A 25,835-nucleotide genomic window follows, 5' to 3' on the forward strand; every position below is an offset into this window, starting at 1 on the left:
TATGTCTGTAATTGTTGTGATGTGTTTTAGTAATCGTAATTACTGATACTGTTTATTGTTTTATATTATTATGATGTCAACTTAGGGCTGGGTGATTTGGCCAAAATCAAAATCTCGTTTATTCATTCATTTATTTTATTTTCGGTTTAGTCCCTTTATTAATCAGGGGTCACCACAGTGGAATGAACCGCCAACTTATCCAGCATGTTTTACACAACGGATGCCCTTCCAGCTGCAACCCATCACTGGGAAACACCCATACACACTCATACACTACAGACAACTTAGCTTACCCAATTCCCCTATACCACATGTCTTGGGACTTGTGGGGGAAACCAAAGCACCCGGAGGGAACCCACGCCAACACGGGGAGAACATGCAAACTCCACACAGAAATCCCAACTGACCCAGTCGAGGCTCGAACCAGAGACCTTGCTGTGAGGCGACAGCACTACCCACTATGCTGTCCCTAGAGATTTCTGAATGCGTTACTTGATTTTAAATAATTGAAGGAAACACACACTATCTACTATCTATGATTATTAATTGAACATCAACGTTGAACAACTGAAATTAAAACACACATTGCCTAAAATCTTTCTTATTAAAAAGTGAAAATAAATAACTTGCACTTTTGGAAACAAAATTTTTGATGTTAAAAGTAGAAAACAAGCAGCATCTCTTCTAAATAAAATATCTCTTGTATATCCTGCATATTCTGTAAACAAATATTTTAATGTAAATAGTCATTTTAATGTAATGACTTCTCTTGAAACATGTTCACAAATACAAATGTCCTGAGACTAACTTTAATGAATTCAAATATTTTTTGGCCTTTTTTATATAAATTAAAAAAATGTATCTAAATATGGGAATATCTCCATGATTAAGGAGATAACTTATTAAAGTTAACTTAATAACTTGATAAAGATTTTAAAATATTTTCTTTCTATAGCAGATTCCTGAAACCGTTCTCAGGAGTTTTTAGTTTTGTGAAATTATTTCGTGTTTCGGAATACAGCCCCAGATCAATGAAAATATTCTATTTCTGCCTGTTTTCTGATTACCTGTTTTGCATTTAGATTCCAACCGGGACGTTGATCCCGCATCCCGGAGCCGACTGGAGTCTTTTGACTTCGACACGCTGCTGAAACAGGCTCAGAGAGGACAGAAGAGGTAGCAGAGCTGGAGATGGACACATTAACGTTACCTCAGAGCCCTGATGAAAACCTTGTTGAAACATCACAGGAATGATGCATTTGCTGTTGAACACAAAAGAAGATACTTTGAAAAATGTTGAAAACCATTGACTACCATAGTGTTGGTTTTTCTTATTATGGAAGTCAATAGTTACCAGTTTAAAACACACAATATATTCTATTATAGGTTCAGCAAAGTCAGGTTTGGAACCATGTGAGAGTTAGTAAATGTTTATTTTTGGGTGAACTATGACTTTAAATTCAGTATTTTGTTATTACCTTGGTCACATGCAACTAAACCCACTCTACAATTTAAGCAGGTTTAAAGGAGTATTCTGGGTTAAGTAGAAGTTAAGCTCTGTTAACAGTATCAGTGATCATTAAAACACAGATGCACTTACACTGGGAGTCTGAATCATGCTTGAGTTTAAGCAGGAATGCATACTTGTGGTTTTTCAGCAGGGTTGATTGCACTTCACTAAACTGACTTCATTTTCACCTCGTTCTTACTTGACAGTTCTGTTGAAGTACTTTTGTTTATATAATTTTGTACATAAAAATGGAAAGGCATTAAAGGAGCAAATTGCCATCATAGTTTAAATGGCAATTGGTTTGTTTTCTTTATATAACCTGTTTTTCTTGAGTGATACCAAAAATGTTTTCATCCTTTTTCAGTTGTAATGACGTTACTTTATCTGAATAAAAAGATTTATGTATTAATGAATGTGACATCTCTTCATTTTTCTGCTTTTAAACTTGTTTTTCGTCAATGTTATATAATTTAATGAAATCTTTTCTGTGTTGCTTTAAAAATATCTTAGCAGTAACACTAGACTGTAGAGAAAATAAAGTTATACACTGGTTTACATAATTGTATGTTAAATAAGGTGAGTATAGAAAACACATCCATAAAATATACCATAAAAGTCTACAAAAAACAAAAGTAATCTGAGGAAAAATACAAATGAATAAAGTTTACCATGAAGAGATTAGAGTTCTGTACGTTATACAGGCTGCACAATATACGGTTTGAGCATTAATATCGCAATGTGTGCGTCTGCAATTGCCACATCCCAAGATATGCAATGTTAAGTAGGAATTATAGGTGACCAGAAACCACAGATAAAACCTGAGATTTGTGTTGAGTAGGCATGGTCCGGTATAAGATTCTGATGGTATGATAACAATGGATAAAAATATCACGGTTTCACAGTATTCTGCTCACTGCTCTAAAATATATTCTTTTTAAATATCTGGGTATAAACAAAAACTTTTCTCCTTTGAAAACAATTTATTTTATCTTTTGAAAGATTTATAATATTTTAGAGCAGTAATGATGTCAGGCTAAATAAGTCAAATCAATGATTGACTTCTGCTGTCTTCATAAAAACACCGATTTCTTTACAATTTTTAACAGCATCTTTAGACATATTTTCTGCTGGAGATACTGCTGTCCTTAAAAACAAAACAAAAAAATGTAAATAAAAATCTTACACGTACTATAGGAACGGTATATAGCAGAAAATGTTGGCGGTTTTAAAACCTTGCCTTTTCCAAACCGTGGTATACCTTAAAAACGGTTATCATCCCATGCCTAGTGTTGAGACTGCAGAATTGAACCATTAGAGTGAAAGTTTGTCATCTGCATGTGTTTTAAGGTCTGTGACTGTGTGAGCATTTTAGGACAGTTTACAGTAGCGCATAAAGAAGTTTAATTAAGATAAATTGTATTGAATTATCTATATGATGAAGACTATTTGATTATTGAATTTCTGTACCTGAATACTGTTAGTCTCTTCCCAGAAAATCATAAAGCACAGTTTATTTCACTTTAATATGTGCTCTATTGTGTTTATGTGGGACCATAGTTTGTTTATTATATGTATATAATAAATTATTTTAAAATATATTTGTTTGCTGCCGAGTGTGACGTGGCTGGGATGAGAATCAGCACCTCCAAGTCTGAGGCCATGGTGCTCCACCGGAAAATAGGTGGTTTGTCATCTCCAGGTTGGAGGAAAGTCCTTACCCCAGGTGGAGGAGTTCAAGAATCTTGGGGTTTTGTTGACGAGTGATGGAAGGATGGAGCGTGAGATTGACAAGATTGGTGTAGCAGAAGCAGTAATGCATTGTGGTGAAGAAGGAGCTGAGCCGAAAGGCAAAGATTTACCGGTCAATCTACGTTCCTACTCTCACCTTTGGTCATGAGCTTTGGGAGGACCGAAAGGACAAGATCTCGGATACAAGCAGCTGAAATGAGTTTCCTATGCAGGGTGTCAGGGCGCACCCTTATGGATAGGGTGATGAGCTCAGAGTAGAGCCGCTGCTCCTCCACATCCAGAGAAGTAAGCTGAGGTGGCTCAGGCATCTGTTTTCGGATGCCTCCTGGACCTAGGGAGGTGTTCCAGGCGTGTCCCAACAGGAGGTCTCGGGGAAGACCCAGGACATGCTGGAGGGACTATGTCTCTTGGCTGGCCTGGGAACGCCTCGGGATCCCCCTGGAGGAGCTGGAGGAAATGTCTGGGGAGAGGGAAGTCTGGGGTTCTCTCCTGAGACTGCTGACCCCGCGGCCCGGCCCCGGAAAAGCGGTAGCAAATGAATGAAAAATATATTTATATTTCACTCCCCTACACAATTATCCCACTCAGTCTAAACTAATGACTTTGCAAATAGAGCTATTTAAGTCTGATGAATTTGCGTTTATATCGTAATATATATAGCAGAGAAAAAAACAATATCGCAATGTACATTTTTTCCAATATCGTGCAGCCCTATTTTAAGTAACGATATTTAATGACTTAAAATGAAAATGTACAAAACTCTAAGCTGTACAAAAAGGCACACTAATTATCAATCAGTATTAAATCATGTCGAACACACACGGTGTGTGTCTGAGAAATGGGGAAAAGATTAAATATGTTTTAACAAAAGTTCTGACAAGTACAAAAATGTTTTTAAAGAAAGATGATTCTGCATCATTTGAGTACATATACACTTGCTGTATATTCTGTCAGACATTATCAAACTAATTTGTGTAACAAGTAGCAAACAACACAAAATATTAATAGTAAAGTAACGTACTTACTGCTTTCCCGCTAAAATGAGGTGATGTGCTGAAGGAATAAAACAGTAAATTAACGACCATTTAATAACACTCACATGAAAACACATTTAGTTTGTAATGCTTAGTTAAAATAAAAAGAATAACCACCTTGTGTTAACTCTTACTTAATAAACGATCAGTTTTACGTTGTACAATCTCGGCGGGAAGACGACGAAAATTAACGTACACTCAAACAAATGGAGACAAATGATCACTTCAATTTGATATATTCAGGTAATTTAGACGCTCGTTAAACACAATTTCCTGCAATTATAAACTTATTTCAATAGTTTGGATGTCTCTGTTGGTCTTAAAAACAATTTTCTACAGTTTACTCGTCATAAACACCTGAAACTGCCGAAGTTTGAGTTTGACGCCGGGCGAAGGGCGGGGTTTACATGACAGCTGCAGGAACGCGCATGCGCAGCGCTGTGACCACGCGCAGAACAAGGAAGCGGAGTGATTATAAACATAAACATTATCACACACATACACACACACACACAGTGTCCGAGTGAGTTTCAGCACATCCAGAAACAGACACACACACTTCTGACTGATCATCTGAGCTGAAACATGTCCAGCAAATCCAAGATCTTCCTGAGTGGAGTAGTCGAGGGTGAGTGACTGAAAAATCCTCATGAAATAAGTCAATATTCAATTCAGTTCAAGCTTATCTGTATAGCGCTTCCACAATAATTATTTCTCCAAATCAGCTTTACTAAAAGGTACATCTCACTGCATTACAGTCACAATCAGAAGTGTTGTGTATAGTGTGGACAGTGTATATATTTTCCCTTCTATATACATGTGTAGTTTTCCAAAAGGTGATATCTATGTGGATAATATATTTTAGAGAAGTGAATAGTTCTGTTGCTTAAGCTTGTGTTTTTCTTTAAGTCCTTATGTTATGATGGGATATTAATATGCTGAACAGACTGATATTACTAATACAACACATTAAATATCAAATGCATTATACAATAAGAGACACTGCAAATAAATGCTTTCTTACTTTGAGTTTTTGTCTTGTTTCTAGTCCAGATATCTAAACATTCTTCAATCAAGAAGCTTTTTATAGACAAGCAAATAATATATATTGTTTTCAGAAACTAAGTGAACTTTTCCCCTCAAAATGAGTTTAATAATCTGCCAATTGAGTGAGCAAAATAATCTTATTATTAAGTAAAAACAACATTATTTCGCTTGCTTGTTTAAATTAAAAACTCACTTAATTTTGATTTATTTTTAACTTGTCTAGAAAATGCTTTTTGATTTAAGAATGTTTAAATATTTGGACTAGAAACAAGGCAAAAACTCTGATAGCATCTTTTGCTTTGTATGAATTGCATAGTGTAAATCTAAATATTGAGAAAACCCACCTTTAAATCTGTCTATTTTAAGTGTTAATGCGTAACCACAGTTTGAGTTTTGATATATTTACAGTAGAACATGTGTAAAATATATAAAGCATGACCTTTAATTAATATACTAATTATTTTTGGCATAAAAGAACGATTAATTTGGACCCACACAAAGTATTTTTGGTTAAATTTGTGTTTTATTTTAGACATTGTTGATATTATCAGTGTACTCTTGTTTTCAGAAATAATAAGTCAAAATTTTGTATGCTTTAAATTAAAATCAGCAAAATAATCTGACAATGCGGTCAGCAGAATAATCTCATGTCAAAAGCAAAAACTAGATTATTAACTCCGTTGGCAGATTATTTTGCTTGTTTTAATTAAAAAGTCACTTAGTTTTAATTTATTATTTCTGAAAACAACACATGATTTTTTAATTGATAAGAAAATGCTTCTTAATTTAAGACTTTTTAGATATTAATAATTATAAAGCATAAGACAATGTGTAACAAAGTTTGAGTTTGATATAATTACAGTAGAAAATGTATAACGTGTAAAAAAAATGACCTTTAATTAATATACTAATCATTTTTATCATAAAAGAAAAATTCATTTGGACCCACACAATGTATTTTAGGCTGAATGTGTGGTTATTAATATTATGTAGTATATAATAAACTGTATTTGTTGTCACATTGGTGTACATTACAGTGTACTCTTGTTTTCAGAAATAATAAGTCAAAATGATAGGGTCAGCAGAATAATCTTATGTCAAAAGCAAAAACTAGATTATTTTTCTTATTCTGTTGGCAGATTATTTTGCTTGTTTTAAGGAAAAACTCACTTAATCTTCACTTATTATTTCTGAAAACAACACATTATTTTTTAATTGATAAGAAAATGCTTCTTAATTTAAGACTTTTTAGATATTAATAATTATAAAGCATAAGACAATGCGTAACCACAATTTGAGTTTGGCATAATTACAGTAGAAAATGGATAACATGTAAAAAAATGACCTTTAATTAATATACTAATCATTATTATCATAAAATAAAAATTCAATTTGACCCACACAATGTATTTTGCTTGCTTGTTGACATTATGTAATATAATAAACTGTATTTGTTGTCACATTGGTGTGCATTAAAGTGTATTCTTGCTGTAAGTGTAATGTCAGTGTGTTATATTGTGACCTTTGTCTGCTGCAGGGTTTTATGGACGGCCGTGGACTATGAGCCAGAGGAAAGAGCTCTTCAGGAGGTCAATAAAACACTCTTATCAGATCCCATCACGGGTTATCAGTGCATTTATCTCTATATGTGTGTCTGTGCGTGTGTGTTATCTTCCTCCCAGAGAGCTGAAATTAGGCCTGAACACGTACCTGTATGCCCCGAAAGATGATTACAAGCACCGGATGTACTGGAGAGATCTGTATTCCCTGGAGGAAGCAGGTTTTCTGCATTTACATTCATGCATTTGCATTGCATTAAGCTGGAAATCAAACTTTAATCTAGCAGGAGGATTATTTTTGATGGATGAATGTGTTTTAGATGCATGCTGATATTCAATAATACGATATATTGTGATAATAAAGATGCAAAATACAGTTAATATTTATTTTTATTTTATACTAAATTTATTTAATAATAATAATAATAAAAATAGGGATGCACCTACGATAAATTTCTTACTGATAAATGATAATTAAACTCTTCTTATGCACAATACCGGTACCTAGGAGCACACGGAATCAACGCGCGCAGAAATGCGCAGATTTTTAGCCCATCATTTAGTCAATGTATTTACTTGTGTAAATGTGTGCAGATTTATATTTATTCAGTTTTTAAATAAATTTTCACTAATATTATTGTGATTTAATAATAGTAATATTAAAATCTTCACCTGATTTATTTACAATACAGTTTTTAAACTAATATTTTCTGTCTTTCAGTAGAGATATTATAAGAGAGATTTGCTTTGTTTACCAAATAAGAGGATCTCATTGGATTTGCTTTGTAAACATTAAATAAAAGTTAAAAAGGTTTTTTTTTTTTATTTCATATATTAAGTTTTTAGTTATAATACTCCTAAAATCCTCCCACATGAATCTCCAATTCTCCACAGAAATAGCAAAAAATGTCTGCAGATTTCGCCTGGCTTTACCTATATATCTAATATGTTAATATTTTATTATTATTATTATTTGTTGTTGGAGTGAAAATTATTCAATTAATTATTATAAATTATTATTATTACCAAAAGTTCATATTTTAAATAAAAAATTCACAGGAGGGAGTTTTAACTTCATTTAGACTTACAACTTCTACTTATTACAGTGTGATTATTTGCTCAACTAATGAGCAGTGTTATTTAACTACACATACTCACTATGTATGGTTAGTGTTATGAAGCAGGTTAGGTTTCTGGTTAGTTGCATGTAATTATGCATAATTAATTATGCTGGCTTGAGAAAGCCAACATATTGTTTTACTACATAAACTTATCATTCTTCCGTCTTCTTCTTATATCTACATCTTTTCCAACTGATCTCACTTTCGGTTCTCTGAAAACTGACAAACTAGATTATTTGTCTTCCCCCATTGTCAGATTATTTTGCTTGTTTTAATTAAAAACTCACTTAATTTTGACTCATTATTTCTGAAAACAACACAATATTTAATTGTCTCAAAATTGCTGTGTGATTTTAAGAGATTTTTGGACTAGAAACAAGACAAAACTCTAGGTAAGTAAAGCAGTTTTTGCAGAGTAATAATAACTATACATTGCCATTATGCAGATCAACTGATGACGCTGATCTCCGCTGCTAAAGAGAATAATGTGGAGTTCATCTACGCCATTTCTCCGGGTCTCGACATCACCTTCTCCAACCCTAAAGAGGTGGCGGCGCTCAAGAGGAAACTCACACAGGTCATTATTCCAGCTGATTAAAGTCTGTGTCAAATCTAAATGTAGTGTTTCTTGTGAGATCTCACACTGTTATTCTTTAGCTGAGCGATTAATCTGTGCATGTTAATCCGCTGACAACAATGTGTGCGTTAGCAGTCTTCAGTCTGAGCATCTCCATTGGTTGATGATGCCAGTTTGATGCTTCAGCCACAATGTCCATAGCCACGCCCCTCTGTTCGGCATGAGGGAATGATGCGCATAATTAAAGCCACGCCCCCTACTTAATATTCAGTTTCAGTTGGAAGTACGTCAACATACTGAAATAAACGTCTCAGCATGCTGACGGTTCATGCTGACTTTAAAGAGCATCCATTATGCGTCTTATTACAAGATGTGAAATGCGTCTGTGAGTTTGAGCTGAGAATATCACACAGATAATGTTCTCTAACTCTCTGAAACTGACCCTTTTAGGCTGTGATGCTAACTGTAGTGTTTTGGTGACTGTGGCTGTGTATAAAGAGGCAGAATAGCTCTCCTTTAATGCCTCTCACCTGTGCTTTTCTTCCTGATATGTACTGTGTTTTTGCCTCTGCAGGTTTGTGGGTTCGGCTGTCGGTCTTTCGCGCTGCTGTTTGATGACATCGAGACAGAAATGTGTCCTGCTGATAAAGAAAGGTTCAGTTCATTTGCTGAAGCTCAGGTTTCTGTCACTAATGAGGTGTTTCTGCATCTGGAGGAGCCGCACACCTTCCTCTTCTGTCCCACAGGTACAAAAACACTCATGTACAGCTGCTTTAATGTGGAGCATCTCTAAATTAAATACAACATTGTTTTACACTTTCCTAACTTTACTTTAAAATATGTTAATGGACAGTTTCCATATTTTGTAATTCACAAGTGTTTTCAGTTTATTTACGTTTGTGAATTGCATGATTATTTGCATATTATTGAAAAATATCAGTGAACTATCATTCTGTTTCTTTAGTGCACAACAAAACAAACCAAATCTAAAGATTGCACACTCTCTCTTTTCACTATATCTGCTCGGTCTACACCTGCCAGCATCTTTAATGTGTTTGTATGTGTGCTGCAGATTACTGCGCTGCCTTCTGCACTCCTAGCGTGCCGCTGTCGGCGTATCTGAACACTGTCGGAGAGAAACTCAACGCTGGGATTGACATTCTCTGGACAGGTAATGTCATCACCTTAGAGACTCAAATGTCAGGGTCTGTCAGTGACATTTATCTGCTCACATTTATGCACTTGGCAGACATGAAAGAGATGTGAATGCAGGATGGCAGATAAAAACAGAAAAGCATGAAAGCATAACTTTAAACCTGAGCTGAAAACAGAAATGCATGATCGTATGAATCAAAATCTGCACTAAAAACATGAATGCACGAATGCTTAAGAGATCATCTGAAGTCAAAACAAAAATGCGTGCATGCATAAGAAACATTCTGAACACGCAAAACTGAAATGCAGAATTTCAAACCTTACCTGAAAGCAGAAATGGAAGAATGCACAGTGTTTTCACACATCTGAAATGGAAAACAAAAGGTGCATTAATGTTAATCTAAATGAAAAACAGAAATGCATGAATTAATTATTAATTGTGGTAATCCTGAAGTGAAAATAAAAAGAGCATTAAGGTTAAAATGAACTAAAAGACAGAAATGCAAGAATGCATGATGATAATCTAAACTGATTAACCCTAAACATTTAAACAAGATCTTAAATAACAATGTGAAATGCATGCATAATCAATGTGAAATCTGAATTGAAAATAGAAAGGCATGAAAGCACAGCCATGACTGCACAACTGTAAATATAAACAAACAAAAATATCAGAAAAGCATGAATGCATAACATTTAAATATAAACTAAAGCAAAAATGCATGAGTGTATAATAATCTAAATTACAATGATGAGTGCACACTGAAATCAAATATATAGTAAGATATGCATATATGCGTGCTATTAAATCAATATAAAATCAAATATAAAATCATAAATGCATGAATATACACTCTTAAATCAAATATAAAATCATAAATGCATGAATATACACTCTTAAATCTAATATAAAATCATAAATACGTCAATATACACTCTTAAATCAAATATAAAATCATAATTGCATCAATATAGACTCTTAAATCTAATATAAAATCATAAATACGTCAATATACACTCTTAAATCAAATATAAAATCCATAAATGCATCAATATACACTCTTAAATCTAATATAAAATCATAAATGCATCAATATACACTCTTAAATCAAATATAAAATCATAAATGCATCAATATAGACTCTTAAATCAAATATAAAATCATAAATGCATCAATATACACTCTTAAATCAAATATAAAATCATAAATGCATCAATAAACACTCTTAAATCAAATATAAAATCATAAATGCATCAATATACACTCTTAAATCAAATATAAAATCATAAATGCATCAATAAACACTCTTAAATCAAATATAAAATCATAAATGCATCAATATACACTCTTAAATCAAATATAAAATTATAAATACGTCAATATACACTCTTAAATCAAATATAAAATCATAAATGCATCAATATACACTCTTAAATCAACTATAAAATCATAAATACGTCAATATACACTCTTAAATCAAATATAAAATCATAAATGCATCAATATACACTCTTAAATCAAATATAAAATCATAAATACGTCAACATACACTCTTAAATCAAATATAATGCACATTTAAATCAAATGTAAAATCAGAAATGCATCAATATACACTCTTAAATCTAATATAAAATCATAAATGCGTCAATATACACTCTTAAATCAAATATAAAATCCTAAATACGTCAATATACACTCTTAAATCAAATATAAAATCATAAATGCATCAATATACACTCTTAAATCAAATATAATGCACATTTAAATCAAATGTAAAATCAGAAATGCATCAATATACACTCTTAAATCTAATATAAAATCATAAATGCGTCAATATACACTCTTAAATCAAATATAAAATCATAAATACGTCAATATACACTCTTAAATCAAATATAAAATCATAAATGCATGAATATACACCCTTAAATCAAATATAAAATCATAAATGCATCAATATAGACTCTTAAATCTAATATAAAATCATAAATGCACGTATGTACACCCTTAAATCAAATATAAAATCATAAATGCATCAATATAGACTCTTAAATCAAATATAAAATCATAAATGCATCAATATACACTCTTAAATCAAATATAAAATCATAAATGCATCAATATACACTCTTAAATCAAATATAAAATCATAAATGCATCAATATACACTCTTAAATCAAATATAAAATCATAAATGCATCAATATACACTCTTAAATCAAATATAAAATCATAAATGCATCAATATACACTCTTAAATCAAATATAAAATCATAAATGCATCAATATACACTCTTAAATCAAATATAAAATCATAAATGCATCAATATACGCTCTTAAATCAAATATAAAATCATAAATGCATCAATATACGCTCTTAAATCAAATATAAAATCATAAATGCATTAATATACACTCTTAAATCAAATATAAAATCATAAATGCATTAATATACACTCTTAAATCAAATATAAAATCATAAATGCATCAATATACGCTCTTAAATCAAATATAAAATCATAAATGCATCAATATACGCTCTTAAATCAAATATAAAATCATAAATGCATCAATATACGCTCTTAAATCAAATATAAAATCATAAATGCATCAATATACGCTCTTAAATCAAATATAAAATCATAAATGCATTAATATACACTCTTAAATCAAATATAAAATCAGAAATGCACGAATATACACTCTTAAATCAAATATAAAATCATAAATACGTCAATATACACTCTTAAATCAAATATAAAATCATAAATGCATCAATATACACTCTTAAATCAAATATAAAATCATAAATGCATCAATATACACTCTTAAATCAAATATAAAATCATAAATGCATCAATATAGACTCTTAAATCAAATATAAAATCATAAATGCACGAATATACACCCTTAAATCAAATATAAAATCATAAATGCATCAATATAGACTCTTAAATCAAATATAAAATCATAAATGCATCAATATACGCTCTTAAATCAAATATAAAATCAGAAATGCACGAATATACACTCTTAAATCAAATATAAAATCATAAATACGTCAATATACACTCTTAAATCAAATATAAAATCATAAATGCATCAATATACACTCTTAAATCAAATATAAAATCATAAATGCATCAATATACACTCTTAAATCAAATATAAAATCATAAATGCACGAATATACACCCTTAAATCGAATGTAAAATCAGAAATGCATCAATATAGACTCTTAAATCAAATATAAAATCATAAATGCACGAATATACACCCTTAAATCAAATATAAAATCATAAATACGTCAATATACACTCTTAAATCAAATATAAAATCATAAATACGTCAATATAGACTCTTAAATCAAATATAAAATCATAAATGCACGAATATACACCCTTAAATCAAATATAAAATCATAAATGCACGAATATACACCCTTAAATCAAATATAAAATCATAAATGCATTAATATACACTCTTAAATCTAATATAAAATCATAAATGCATTAATATACACTCTTAAATCAAATATAAAATCATAAATGCATTAATATACACTCTTAAATCAAATATAAAATCATAAATGCATTAATATACACTCTTAAATCTAATATAAAATCATAAATGCATTAATATACACTCTTAAATCTAATATAAAATCATAAATGCATTAATATACACTCTTAAATCAAATATAAAATCATAAATGCATTAATATACACTCTTAAATCAAATATAAAATCATAAATGCATTAATATACACTCTTAAATCAAATATAAAATCATAAATGCATTAATATACACTCTTAAATCAAATATAAAATCATAAATGCATTAATATACACTCTTAAATCAAATATAAAATCATAAATGCATTAATATACACTCTTAAATCAAATATAAAATCATAAATGCATTAATATACACTCTTAAATCTAATATAAAATCATAAATGCATTAATATACACTCTTAAATCAAATATAAAATCATAAATGCATCAATATAGACTCTTAAATCAAATATAAAATCATAAATGCATTAATATACACTCTTAAATCTAATATAAAATCATAAATGCATCAATATAGACTCTTAAATCAAATATAAAATCATAAATGCATTAATATACACTCTTAAATCAAATATAAAATCATAAATGCATTAATATACACTCTTAAATCTAATATAAAATCATAAATGCATTAATATACACTCTTAAATCTAATATAAAATCATAAATGCATCAATATACACTCTTAAATCAAATATAAAATCATAAATGCATTAATATACACTCTTAAATCAAATATAAAATCATAAATGCATTAATATACACTCTTAAATCTAATATAAAATCATAAATGCATCAATATACACTTTTAAATCAAATATAAAATCATAAATGCATCAATATACACTCTTAAATCAAATATAAAATCATAAATGCATCAATATACACTCTTAAATCAAATATAAAATCATAAATGCATTAATATACACTCTTAAATCAAATATAAAATCATAAATGCATCAATATACACTCTTAAATCTAATATAAAATCATAAATGCATTAATATACACTCTTAAATCAAATATAAAATCATAAATGCATTAATATACACTCTTAAATCTAATATAAAATCATAAATGCATTAATATACACTCTTAAATCTAATATAAAATCATAAATGCATTAATATACACTCTTAAATCTAATATAAAATCATAAATGCATTAATATACACTCTTAAATCTAATATAAAATCATAAATGCATTAATATACACTCTTAAATCTAATATAAAATCATAAATGCATTAATATACACTCTTAAATCTAATATAAAATCATAAATGCATTAATATACACTCTTAAATCTAATATAAAATCATAAATGCATTAATATACACTCTTAAATCTAATATAATGCACATTTAAATCAAATATAAAATCAGAAATGCATAAATACACAATTATAAATCTTAACAAAAGCACAAATGCATTAAAGTAAATGTAGTTTTGCTTGAGAACTGCAGGAGAATGATGCAGTGTTTTCTGTGCTGTGTTTGCGTCCTCCCCTCAGGCCCGAAGGTGGTTTCTCAGGACATCAGTGTGGCGTCTATAGAGGAGGTTTCTGCGGTGTTACGGAGACCGCCGGTGATCTGGGACAACATCCACGCCAATGATTACGACCCCCAGAGACTCTTCCTGGGACCCTACAAGAACCGGCCCACAGAACTCATCCCCAAACTCAGAGGAGTCCTCACAAACCCTAACTGTGAATTTGAACCCAATTTTGTGGCTCTTCACACCCTGGCCACATGGTGCAAATCCAGCAGCGCACAGAAGGACGTATCTATGGGTATGAATACAGTGATGAAACATAAATACAGATAATAATGATTATATTTTCACCATTATTGAAGTGCATCTGTCTGTGAATGATGCCACAGATGGAGACGATCAGGGGTCAGACTACAACCCCCATGAGGCTTTGCAGCTGGCACTCACTGATTGGCTGGTGGAGTTTTGCAGAGCTGAACAACCTGATGGTAAAAACCCATTTCTATCATCACGTCTGACTGGACTATAATCGTTAATCACTAGTCATTAACAATCATTTGTGTTCATTTAAATATTCATTTAATTAGATTGAAATAAAACTAAACATTACATATTTAATGTATTTAAATATTAATATAAATAGCTTAATAAGATACAATTATTGACAATATTAAACCATTCATTCATTCATTTTCTTTATGGCTTAGTCCCTTTATTAATCTGGGGTCGCCACAGCGGAATGAACCGCCAACTTATCCAACATATGTTCTACACAGTGGATGCCCTTCCAGCTGCAACCCAGTACTGGGAAACATCCATACACTCTCATTCACACACATACACTATGGACAATTTAGCTTATTTAGTTCCCCTATAGCGCATGTGTTTGGACTGTGGGGGAAACTGCAGCACCCGGAGGAAACCCAACACAGGGAGAACATGCAAACTAATATTAAACCAAATAATGAATATTAATATAAACTTAATGAATATTAAAATAAATCTCTAGCTTAAATTTCACCCGAAATGAAAGGAAGACTTTTTAGGACTTTTAATGGTTTCTTCTTTTTGAATCAAATGAAGCACATTTACTATAATGCCACAATTAATTTAAATATTTAAATCTTTACAAATTCTGCTTTAATGCAATCTATAGCCTAAGCCTAATATTCTGAATTAACCTCTGTAAATTCTAACAACAAACAACTATGGAGAATATTATTTTGTCATTTTATTGTGCTTTTTTATAGTATTTTTTATAAATTAGTTTTGTCTATAGATATTTTAGTTTTAGTTATTTTAATATTTAAAATGTAGTTAAAATGAGCAGTTTTTTGTATGTTTTGTTTAATTTCAATTAACTTTTACTTTATGGTGGTGTTTTTATTTAATAAAGAGTTGTTATAGCAGCATTGTGCTTGTGATAGTTATATTTTTACAATACATTTTACAATACAAATATATTATTTATAATTTAATAATATAATTTTATTAAAATGTATTATTATTGTTTTATCTTTACTACAATTTAAATTTTCTTCAAATGCTTTAAAATGTTTTAATTAAATATGAATTTTAATTAAACTTGAATATGAATTTGAATACATTTTTAATTTGAATAATATTTATTTTATTTGAAATATAAAATTTTATTATAATTTGAATATTTATTTGATTTTAAATATGAATTTGAACAAAATTTGAATATTCATTTGAATTTGAATATTTATTTGATTTTTGAATATTAAACTTGAATATGAGTTTGAATATTTATTTGAATTTAAATATTTATTTGAATTTTATTATTTATTTGATTTTTAATATGAATTTGATTATTCATTTGAACTTGAATATTTATTTGAATTTGAATATTTATTTGATTTTTGAATATTAAACTTGAATATGAGTTTGAATATTCATTAGAATTTAAATGTTTATTTGAATTTTATTATTTATTTGGTTTTTAATATGAATTTGAATAAAATTTGAATATTCATTTAAATTCGAATATTTATTTGAATTTGAATATTTATTTCATTTTTGAATATGCATTTTAATTTAATTCGATTATTTATTGAACTAAATTTTTATATGAATATTTATTTGAATTTAATTGGATATGAATTTAAATTTGAATATTTATTTGAATATTTATTTGAATTTAATTGGATATGAATTTAAATATGAGTTTGAATATGAATTTGCATGTAATCGTATTGCTCCTAAAATTGAGTAAAAGCTTGATGGTACTGCTGGTGTGTTGCATTATGGGAGTTGTTGTTGTGTGTTGAGGCTCTGGGCGCTGCAGAAGGGAGGTGTGTGAAGAAGAGCCGATGCAGACGGAGGGCCACACGCCGGGGCCCCGAGACAACCCGCTGTACACCGCAGAGCCACTGACACTAGCGGACCTCACACTGCTGGCGGAGCTCTTCTATCTACCCTATGAACACGGACACACTGCTACACACATGCTGGAGGAGCTGCACTGGCTGCGTACACACACACAGGACGAGGAGGAGGTCAGAGAACACACACATACACACACACATGCTGGAGGAACTGCACTGACTGCGCACATACACACACAGGACGAGGAGGTCAGAGAACACACATACACAGGACTTTGAAACCGAGAGGCCTGGTTTTAGAGCACAGTTACTCATTGTATTGTGTAATTTGCCCCAATCAAGCATCAGTTGGTCTCGGGAATGAGACAAGAGTCCTGCACAGCGGCCAGAGGGCAGATTCTGAGGCGTTCTTCTTCAGAATAGGGTTCAGGTCACTACTGATGCTGCTGGAGAAAAACCTTTCCTGACTCGCTCCTCCAATACACCCCAAAGTGCTCAATAATGTTTAGATCTAGGTACTGTGCAGGCCATGAGAGATGTTCACTGTCATCTTCATCAAACCGCTCTGTGTCCAGTCCTGCTGTGTGTATCGCTGCATTATCATCCTGACACACACCACCGCCTTCAGGATACAGTGTTTGACCCATTGGGTCACATGGTCCTCCAGAATGGTTGGGTAATTCTTGATGGTGTCCTAGCGCTCATCTAGCACCAGTATTGGGCCTCGAGAATGCCATGATATTGAGCCCAAACCATCACTGACCCCCCCATGCTTGACTCTGGGCATCAGCAGTCTGGGTGGGCCGCTTCTTTGGGGCTTCTCCACACCGTAACTCTCCTGGATGTGGGAAAGACAGTGAAGGTGGACTCATCAGAGAACAGTACATGTTCCTCATCGTCCACAGCTCCAGATCTTCACCGCTGCTCCACTGAAACCGGCGTTTGGCATCAGCAGGAGTGAGCAGAGGTTTGGGTCATGTATATTGACCCAGTGGAGCTCCAGACCAACAGTTCTGCTGGACACAGGAGAGTGGAGCTGCACATGTCATCCTGCAGTGAGTGGATCAGCTGTGCTCTGATGTGTTCTGGGTAAATCAGGGTTATCAGCAGGACGTCTCTATCAGACAGCTTCCTCTGGCCTCCACAGCTCCTCCTGCTGGATGTGCTGCTTCTTCTTGGTGGTCTGCTGACATTACTCTGGATATCGCGGCTCTTGATCCTCACACACACTCGCTGTGTTGCTCACAGATGCGCAGCGAGACACACACCAACACTCTGTCCTCTTCTGAACTCTGCTGTGTCCCCATAATGCTGTGTTGTGTGCAGTATTGAAGCAGAACTGTGCTGTTCCTCTGCTGATGAAGCCTTCACACTCTGATCTACTGCTGGATGAAGATCAGTGAAGAGTGACCAGCAGGAGGAGACATGCAGACAGAGCACCTACAACACTACACTGACCACAGCTTCAGTTTCACTCTACAACCCTGCGCGCACACACACACACACACACACACAATACCGAACAGTTGTGAGATATGAATGCATTATTGAACTCCTCCATGTTTGTTGTGTTGTTGCGCAGGGTTGTGTGTGGCGTGTGCGCGCGCAGCAGTTTGATGATCGCTGCGCTGCTGTGGTGCAGATGTTCAACAGACTCTCTAACGCCCCCAACAGGCTGATCCTCTATGATCTCTACAACTACATCTGCGACATCAAGAGCGGCGTCACCATGGCCAAAGCCTACGTCAAGACTCTGGGTACAGATCTGTGTGTGTGTATGTGTGTGTGTTTGAGAATGAGTGTGTGAGAGATAGAACGTAGTTAAGTGTCTCAGAGGGAGAGAGAGGGTGTGTGTGTATGAGAGAAAGTGTATGTGTACATGCATATGTGAGAGAAAGTGTCTGTGTGTGTAAGACAGTGGGAGGCTGTGAGCATGTGTGTAAGTTTGAGCGAGTGTACTGAAGTGTGTGTGTGTGTGTGTGTGTGTGTGTGTTTTAGGAGGTCAGACTCCTCACCCTGCTCTGGCTCTGACTGATGACCCGGAGCCGTGGGGCTTCAGAGGAGGTCTGTCTGGAGAATTCCAGGTGTGTTTCTGTGTGACCTTTGACCTGCGACTCACCCTGAGCTCCTGATGATGATGATGATGATGATGTGTGTGTGTGTGTGTGTGTTTATAATGTTTAGCGAATGCTGCCATCTCATGGGAACCGCGATCTGTTCCGCAGCCCTCCGGCCACACGCATCTACACCATCAGACCCTGCACGCCTAAAGACCAGGTGACACACACACACACACACACACACACACACACGCACACACACACACACATACACACAATCATCATATACTCTCCTGTATTATTATGATGCTGGTTCATTCATTCATTCATTCATTTTCCTTTGGCTTAGTCCTCTTATTAATCCACAGCAGAATGAACCGCCAACTATTCCAGCCTATGTTTTACACAGCGGATGCCCTTGCAGCTGCAACCCAGTACTGGGAAACACCCATACACACACACTCATACACTACAGCCAGTTTAGTTGATCAGTTCCCCTATAGCGCATGTGTTTGGACTGTGGGGGAAACCGGAGCACCCGGAGGAAACCCACACCAACACGGGGAGAACATGCAAACTCCACACAGATTTCAGGTTTCAGTTCACATTTAACCCTGAGGGCCTGTTTACAGCTGGCCACTTCATGCCTTTTTTCTGATCGGATATAAATCTGATCGCTCTAAACAATTTAAACTTAGTTTTAAAATCTAAAACTTACCAGGTCTGACTCCCTTTTGCCTTGAGTGTGTATTGAATAGTTGGCGGTTCATTCCACTGTGGCGACCCCTGATGAATAAAGGGACTCAGCCGAATGAATGAATGATCTGATGAGCAGAAAGGGAGTTAATAATCATACCCGTGTCCGTGTCTTCCTCTTCAGCCGGAGGTGATGAAGATCTTTAAGGAGATGCAGACTGAGACGCAGCAGAAGGTGGAGCTGGTCGGCGACCGGTGAGAACGCTAGTGAGTGCGCTTCGTTAACTCGCTGAACACTTTCACTCACTCCTGTTTCTCCGTCAGGTTGGTGGAGGGTCAGATGATGCCGTCGCAGAGCTGCAGTCTGATTCTGGATGATGCTTCAGGAGTTTGTGGATATGCTTTCGCTCTCAGTGATGCGAAGACGGCCATGAATAAATCTCAGGTACAGAAGGGCACCTATTAAGCAGAAATCCCTTTAATAAGGTGTTTAAACCCAGGTGTGTGTGTCAGCAGTGTGTGAATATCTCCAGCATCTAATGGTAAAGATGAATTAATTATAGTTTGATTGACATTCTCCCTTTGTACGTGTCATCAGAGGGGGAAAGCCCCGCCCACTAGTGCCCGTCTCTCCATCTCATTAGCATAAACAGCAGCCCTGAGTGAGAAGCAGCCGTCTGTCCATCAGCCATTAGAGTGTTTGAGCTGCTGAAGATAATGTCAGCATAGACTAAGAGGATTATAGATGTGGAGTTTTAGATGAACAGCGACAGGAGCGACATAGACTGACACACTCACACTGATGCACAGCACTCGCAACACTTCTGTAGCTCCGCCCTCTTCTGAAAAGAGCACAGTCTCATTTGCATTTAAAGCGACAGTCACCAAAACACCACAATTAGGATCAACGCCTGAAAGGGTCAGTTTCAGAGAGTTAGAGAACATTATCTGTGTGCTATTCTCATCTCAAACATCACCAAACACTTTATATATCAGAGACTAAAAGTGAAAATAACAATGAGACACTGTATTTTGCCTATGATATCTCTATATTGTAAATGTTTATTATCACAATGCACTGAATTATTGAATATCTACATATGTCTAGTATCCAGAGACGATGCTGCAGGATTTCCCATCAGTCATTGCTCTTCAGATCCACTCGAAAGTTCCCGACCACAGCGCAGCCAAGCGTCTGATTCTCCAGCTGCTGTCAGCGCTGAGAGACAGCGGTGAGTTTAACAACACCTCCTCCTGCTCAGCGTTGTTGATCTAAGAGTGTGTTCTGACCTAATTCGTACACTATTCATACTAAATAGTATTTCAAAACAGTGTTCCAAGCCGTAGTATGTTAAAAAGAGTACGCCGGATGGTGTAAAAACCGTCAGTGCAGTAACTGCTTAGAACTACAAACTCTACCCGTAAAATGTAAACAAACTTCAAACATGGCGGACGCGCGAGACCAACCGTCAAGTGGAGAGGCGATAAAGTTGTTTAAATGGCGGTAAATTAATATCTAGCCAACAGGAACATATTTAAATCAGCTTTTCTGTGTTATATTTAATCTGCAAGAACAATGCGAACGTGTATAAAGATTACCGTCTGAATGCAGCATTATCCAAACACCTGAGGAGATTTCTCCGCATGACAGACTCGTGAACGGCAGATTAACCTGCTGCTGATGAATCCACAATATTGCAGGAAAATAAATATGACAGATGATGTGTTGAAATGCTCGTGTTTCCAGAGAGCGCGTCAAGTATAAAAGCCAATGACTGATAAAAGCCTTCACAGTTCTCGGCTGTGCGCGCACACTCAGAGGAGGCTCGCGCTAAGCGCACACACATAGCTCGCGAAACAGACTCGTAAGCTTGTTGAGTGAACCAAAAGGGTGGTATTTCCCGAGTGGACAGCGACGATGCCCGTTGCAACAAACGCAACAAGTTGTTTTTTTGTATAAGCGGAAACGCAAGCAATCTGGCTAAGCATCTTTCAAAAGAGAATTAGCAATGAAAAGTAATGGAATGCCTTTGACTGCCTAGCTACTAACAGTAACGTTACATCATCCACATCGTTGTGCCAGCAGTCAATCACCTAAATTAGAGCAATCAATCACCAAGAGGCGACACACTGGTAAACACTTTGGTAAACAGCCACTAGATGGCGCTAGTGTCACGCGGCGGCCATTTTGGGATGAAAATTCCAATAGAACAACAGCATATTATAAGTCTGTAAAATAAACAATTAAAAGTGCTGATGATTGTGATAGTAAATGTTGTATTTTCGTCTTTCAGGTTGTATCTCACCTTTGATGCGCTTTTAAAATAAATAAATAAATAAAAACAAAGCAGCTGATTGCCGATCGCTTTCACTCCAAAGTGGCGGAATCGCGGGGCTGTTGCTGGGCGCTGCTGTTGCTGTTGTTGAATGTTCTATTGAGTGTCGCCTCTTGGTCATTCCAAGCTCTTTGATTAGTATAATGTTAATAGTTTAATAAACACACACATACGATTACAATGAAAACAGTATTTTTGTTTTGCAGTTAATAAGTCTTAAACATTAAAAATACATTTACATCAGCTGTATTTACAAATATAGCCTACTAATAAACTATGCTTATAAAGAAATTATAAAATAATTTACATTGGAAGATGCTCCAAAACTGTATTAAAACACAGTTAACTCCCCAAACACTGTTAAATCATTTATGTGAATGCGTTAATAAAAAATCATAAACATCTCATTTAACTTCATTTTGCAATGCAAAGAGCGCATTTTTCAACTGCAGGGAGCACAATAAACCAAGAAAGGTCCTGACTTCTGCCAGAAAGGCAGACATGTTGATTTTCCTTCAAACCATTGTACATTCTTTTACAGGAAAATATATATATTTTTATTTGTTTTACAATTCATTCATTCATTTTCTTGTCGGCTTAGTCCCTTTATTAATCTGGGGTTGCCACAGCGGAATGAACCACCAACTTATCCAGCATTTGTTTTACACAGCGGATGCCCTTCCAGCCGCAACCCGTCTCTGGGAAACACCCATACACACTCAATCACACTCATACACTACGGACAATTTAGCCTACCCAATTCACCTCTACCACATGTCTTTGGACTGTGGGGGAAACCGGAGCACTCGGAGGTAACCCACGCCAACACGGGGAGAACATGCAAACTCCACACAGAAATGCCAACTGACCCAGCCGAGGCTCGAACCAGTGACCTTCTTGCTGTGAGGCGACAACACTACCTACTACGCCACTGCGTCGCCCTGTTTTACAATTATTGGTTTCATTTTATTTTAAAAACTTAATAGTATTTGGCGCAATAGCCTAGTGGTTAGCGCTGGCATATGGTGCAGTGGCACGTCAGGGCGTCCTGAGTTCGAATCCCCACTCGAGGACATTTGCCAACCCTCTCTCCAACTTCACTCCCTGTCTCATTACTGTACTATCTAATAAAGGCAAAAAGGCCAAAAAAATAAATAAATAAAAAACTTAATAATAAAATAAAGTGTTGTTAATTCTGTTCAATTTGTTTTTAGTTTTTTAAATAAAAAACATTACAAAAAGTACCAATAAGAGAACCGTTAAAGTACCAAACTGATATGTGGTATCAATTAAAATTAGTAATATTGTTAAAACCTTAACGATACCCACCCCTACTAGCCAGTGTCTAAGGACAATGTTATTTTGATGTACAATAATGACGTCAAATGACGTTGATATTTGGTTGATTATTTACATTTATTATTTATTGAATTATTGATTACTACGTTGATAATTAGATTGTTAGAAAGTGACCAAAATCCAGCGTCGACCCGACATTTTAAACCAACGTCATAATGACATCAAATACTGATATTTATTCATCAGGTATGGCAACCAAAATCCAACCTCTGATAGACGTCATAGTGGTAACATCCACACAACCTCAAGTTGTAACATCATTAGACGTTGGTTTTAGGTTGGACATTGATGTTGGCCTGACGTTGAGTTCTGACTTCAACTTGATTTTCATTTCCAAACAAAATGCAACGTCTCTGCGATGTTAGGATACAACATCAGTCTGACGTCATGTTGGCGTCTTGTGCCTGCTGATTTTGCTCATCATACAGTAAACATCGGTCATCTTCTCATCAGTGACATGCATCTAAACAGTCTCTGGGTCAGTTCGTGTAAAGATTTTCGACATCTTCTTCTGGACACTTTCAATTATAAATCACACATGTCTTGAGGAAGATCATTATGATGTGATTTACCTTCTGTGTGTGATTTGATTGGACAGGAATCACAGGACAGATTCTTCTAATCCCCATAGACAGGAAATAATACAGTAGTGTCTGCAGGTTGAAGGACAGTAGAGGAGTAAAAGTACCGATACTGCACTAAACATGTACTCAAGTGAAAGTAAAAGTACACATTTATAAAACTACTGAGTAATGTCTGAGGAAAACTACTCAATTACAGCAGTCTGAGTATTTGATATCTGTTACTATACACCACTGCTCATAAGTATGTACTTTTGATCGTTGTACTTTTCCGTCATTCAAATTTATACGAGTGACACGTCTACTATAGTCAACTACCTGTGTGTTTTTCTCAGGGTCTAAAGGAGTTTTCAGCGAGTTCAGATCCAACGACAGACGAATGCTGGACTTCCTGAAGACGCTGAACGTGTTTCAGGTGCTGAAAGTCGACGGTCTGCCGGCAAACCTGGTCATCATGGGAACTAAACTCTGACACCTGCACATAAACACCCCATTCAACACAATACACTGATGAAAACACTGATTCTGTGCTGAAATCCATCAGATGTTTGCTTTTTGGTGTGCAAAACCTGTATTGTTAATTAATTATGAATGAATTATGAACTTCAGAAAGGGTCGGCACACTCAAAAATAAATATTAATAAAATTTATTTTGCATATGCATTTAAATATGCACGTCTCTCCCTTAACTTTTAATTAACGTCATGAATCAAACAAAATATTCTATAAACATCTCCAGTGTTGTTCATTCACTTGACACTAAAACAACATAATATGTGATTGTGACACTTTAGAATAAGCTTCATCTGTTAACAGTTAGATATGTATTAATAATTTAATAATACAGTTGTTTGTGTATATTATATTGTGCTATTAGGTTCTTATAGTTTGGATATACTGTATGTGTGTGTATCACATATGCATAATATATATATATATATAATATAAATATATATAATACACACACTTCTATCATGTCAAAACAAACTCTTATTTTGGATATATACTATATATATTTTCAACAATTAATGATAGAGTTGACTTTGTGTATATTTAATATTTTTGTAGTCATTTTGTTATGTTAACATGTCAGATCTTATTTTAAAGTGTTGCCACTATAATAGGTTTTGAGGTTTTGTAGTTTATTTTAATAATAAAGGCAAATCATTTGTTAAGACTATTCCTGGAATTCTTCCCATTATTCTCCAGTGCATTTCTTCTGTTTGTTTAGAGGATTCCTCTATTATTGCATCTGTTCCCTGTAGTTTCAGTCCCCTGAGCTTCTGTAGTGTTTCGTGTCCCCACACGAAGACGCTCGTCTGCACAAACAATCTGGACTGATCTGGTGCACCTATAGAGACGGAGCACATTTAGACCACACCCCCTCACACTAACCCCACCCCCTCCAATGAGTTTCCATTGGAGAAGCTCCGCCTCCTTTTTATTTCTTTAAACAGAATGATGTCTAATAATCTCTTTCTCCAATAAAAAGTCAATAAAGAGTGTGGAAAAGTGCACAACACTTTTAAAAGCAATATATTACAATCTTGATCCTAAAAAAATAAAATAAAATATTAATAATAAAATGTCACATTACTTTCCTTCCCTTCGTAACACATTTAGTGACTTTTG

At 34.2% G+C, this 25,835-nt stretch overlaps 2 protein-coding genes across 3 annotated transcripts in view; both read left to right on the forward strand.

The window, feature by feature from the left end:
• Positions 1 to 1,919, forward strand: part of LOC130237282 (peroxisome proliferator-activated receptor gamma coactivator-related protein 1-like) — a 17,327-nt gene extending 15,408 nt beyond the window's left edge. For both annotated transcript variants that reach the window (XM_056468176.1, XM_056468177.1), the window contains exon 12: positions 1,083 to 1,919. In XM_056468176.1, the coding sequence (XP_056324151.1) occupies positions 1,083 to 1,180 (98 nt within the window). In that variant the 3' untranslated portion in view covers positions 1,181 to 1,919. The remainder of the gene's footprint in view (positions 1 to 1,082) is intronic.
• Positions 1,920 to 4,749: 2,830 nt separating this feature from the next.
• Positions 4,750 to 24,872, forward strand: ogal (O-GlcNAcase like). The gene is made up of 16 exons (XM_056467845.1): positions 4,750 to 4,921; positions 6,878 to 6,929; positions 7,023 to 7,120; positions 8,467 to 8,597; positions 9,172 to 9,343; positions 9,670 to 9,768; positions 14,843 to 15,121; positions 15,213 to 15,311; positions 17,116 to 17,342; positions 18,754 to 18,928; positions 19,170 to 19,255; positions 19,356 to 19,448; positions 20,112 to 20,182; positions 20,252 to 20,372; positions 21,036 to 21,159; positions 24,539 to 24,872. The coding sequence occupies exons 1-16, from the start codon at positions 4,879 to 4,881 to the stop codon at positions 24,673 to 24,675; spliced, it is 2,007 nt and encodes a 668-aa protein (XP_056323820.1). The 5' UTR covers positions 4,750 to 4,878; the 3' UTR covers positions 24,676 to 24,872.
• The last annotated feature ends 963 nt before the right edge of the window (positions 24,873 to 25,835 follow it).

The sequence above is a fragment of the Danio aesculapii genome, chromosome 11 (genome assembly GCF_903798145.1).
Source record: "Danio aesculapii chromosome 11, fDanAes4.1, whole genome shotgun sequence".
In the NCBI taxonomy this organism is placed as follows: Eukaryota; Metazoa; Chordata; class Actinopteri; order Cypriniformes; family Danionidae; genus Danio; species Danio aesculapii.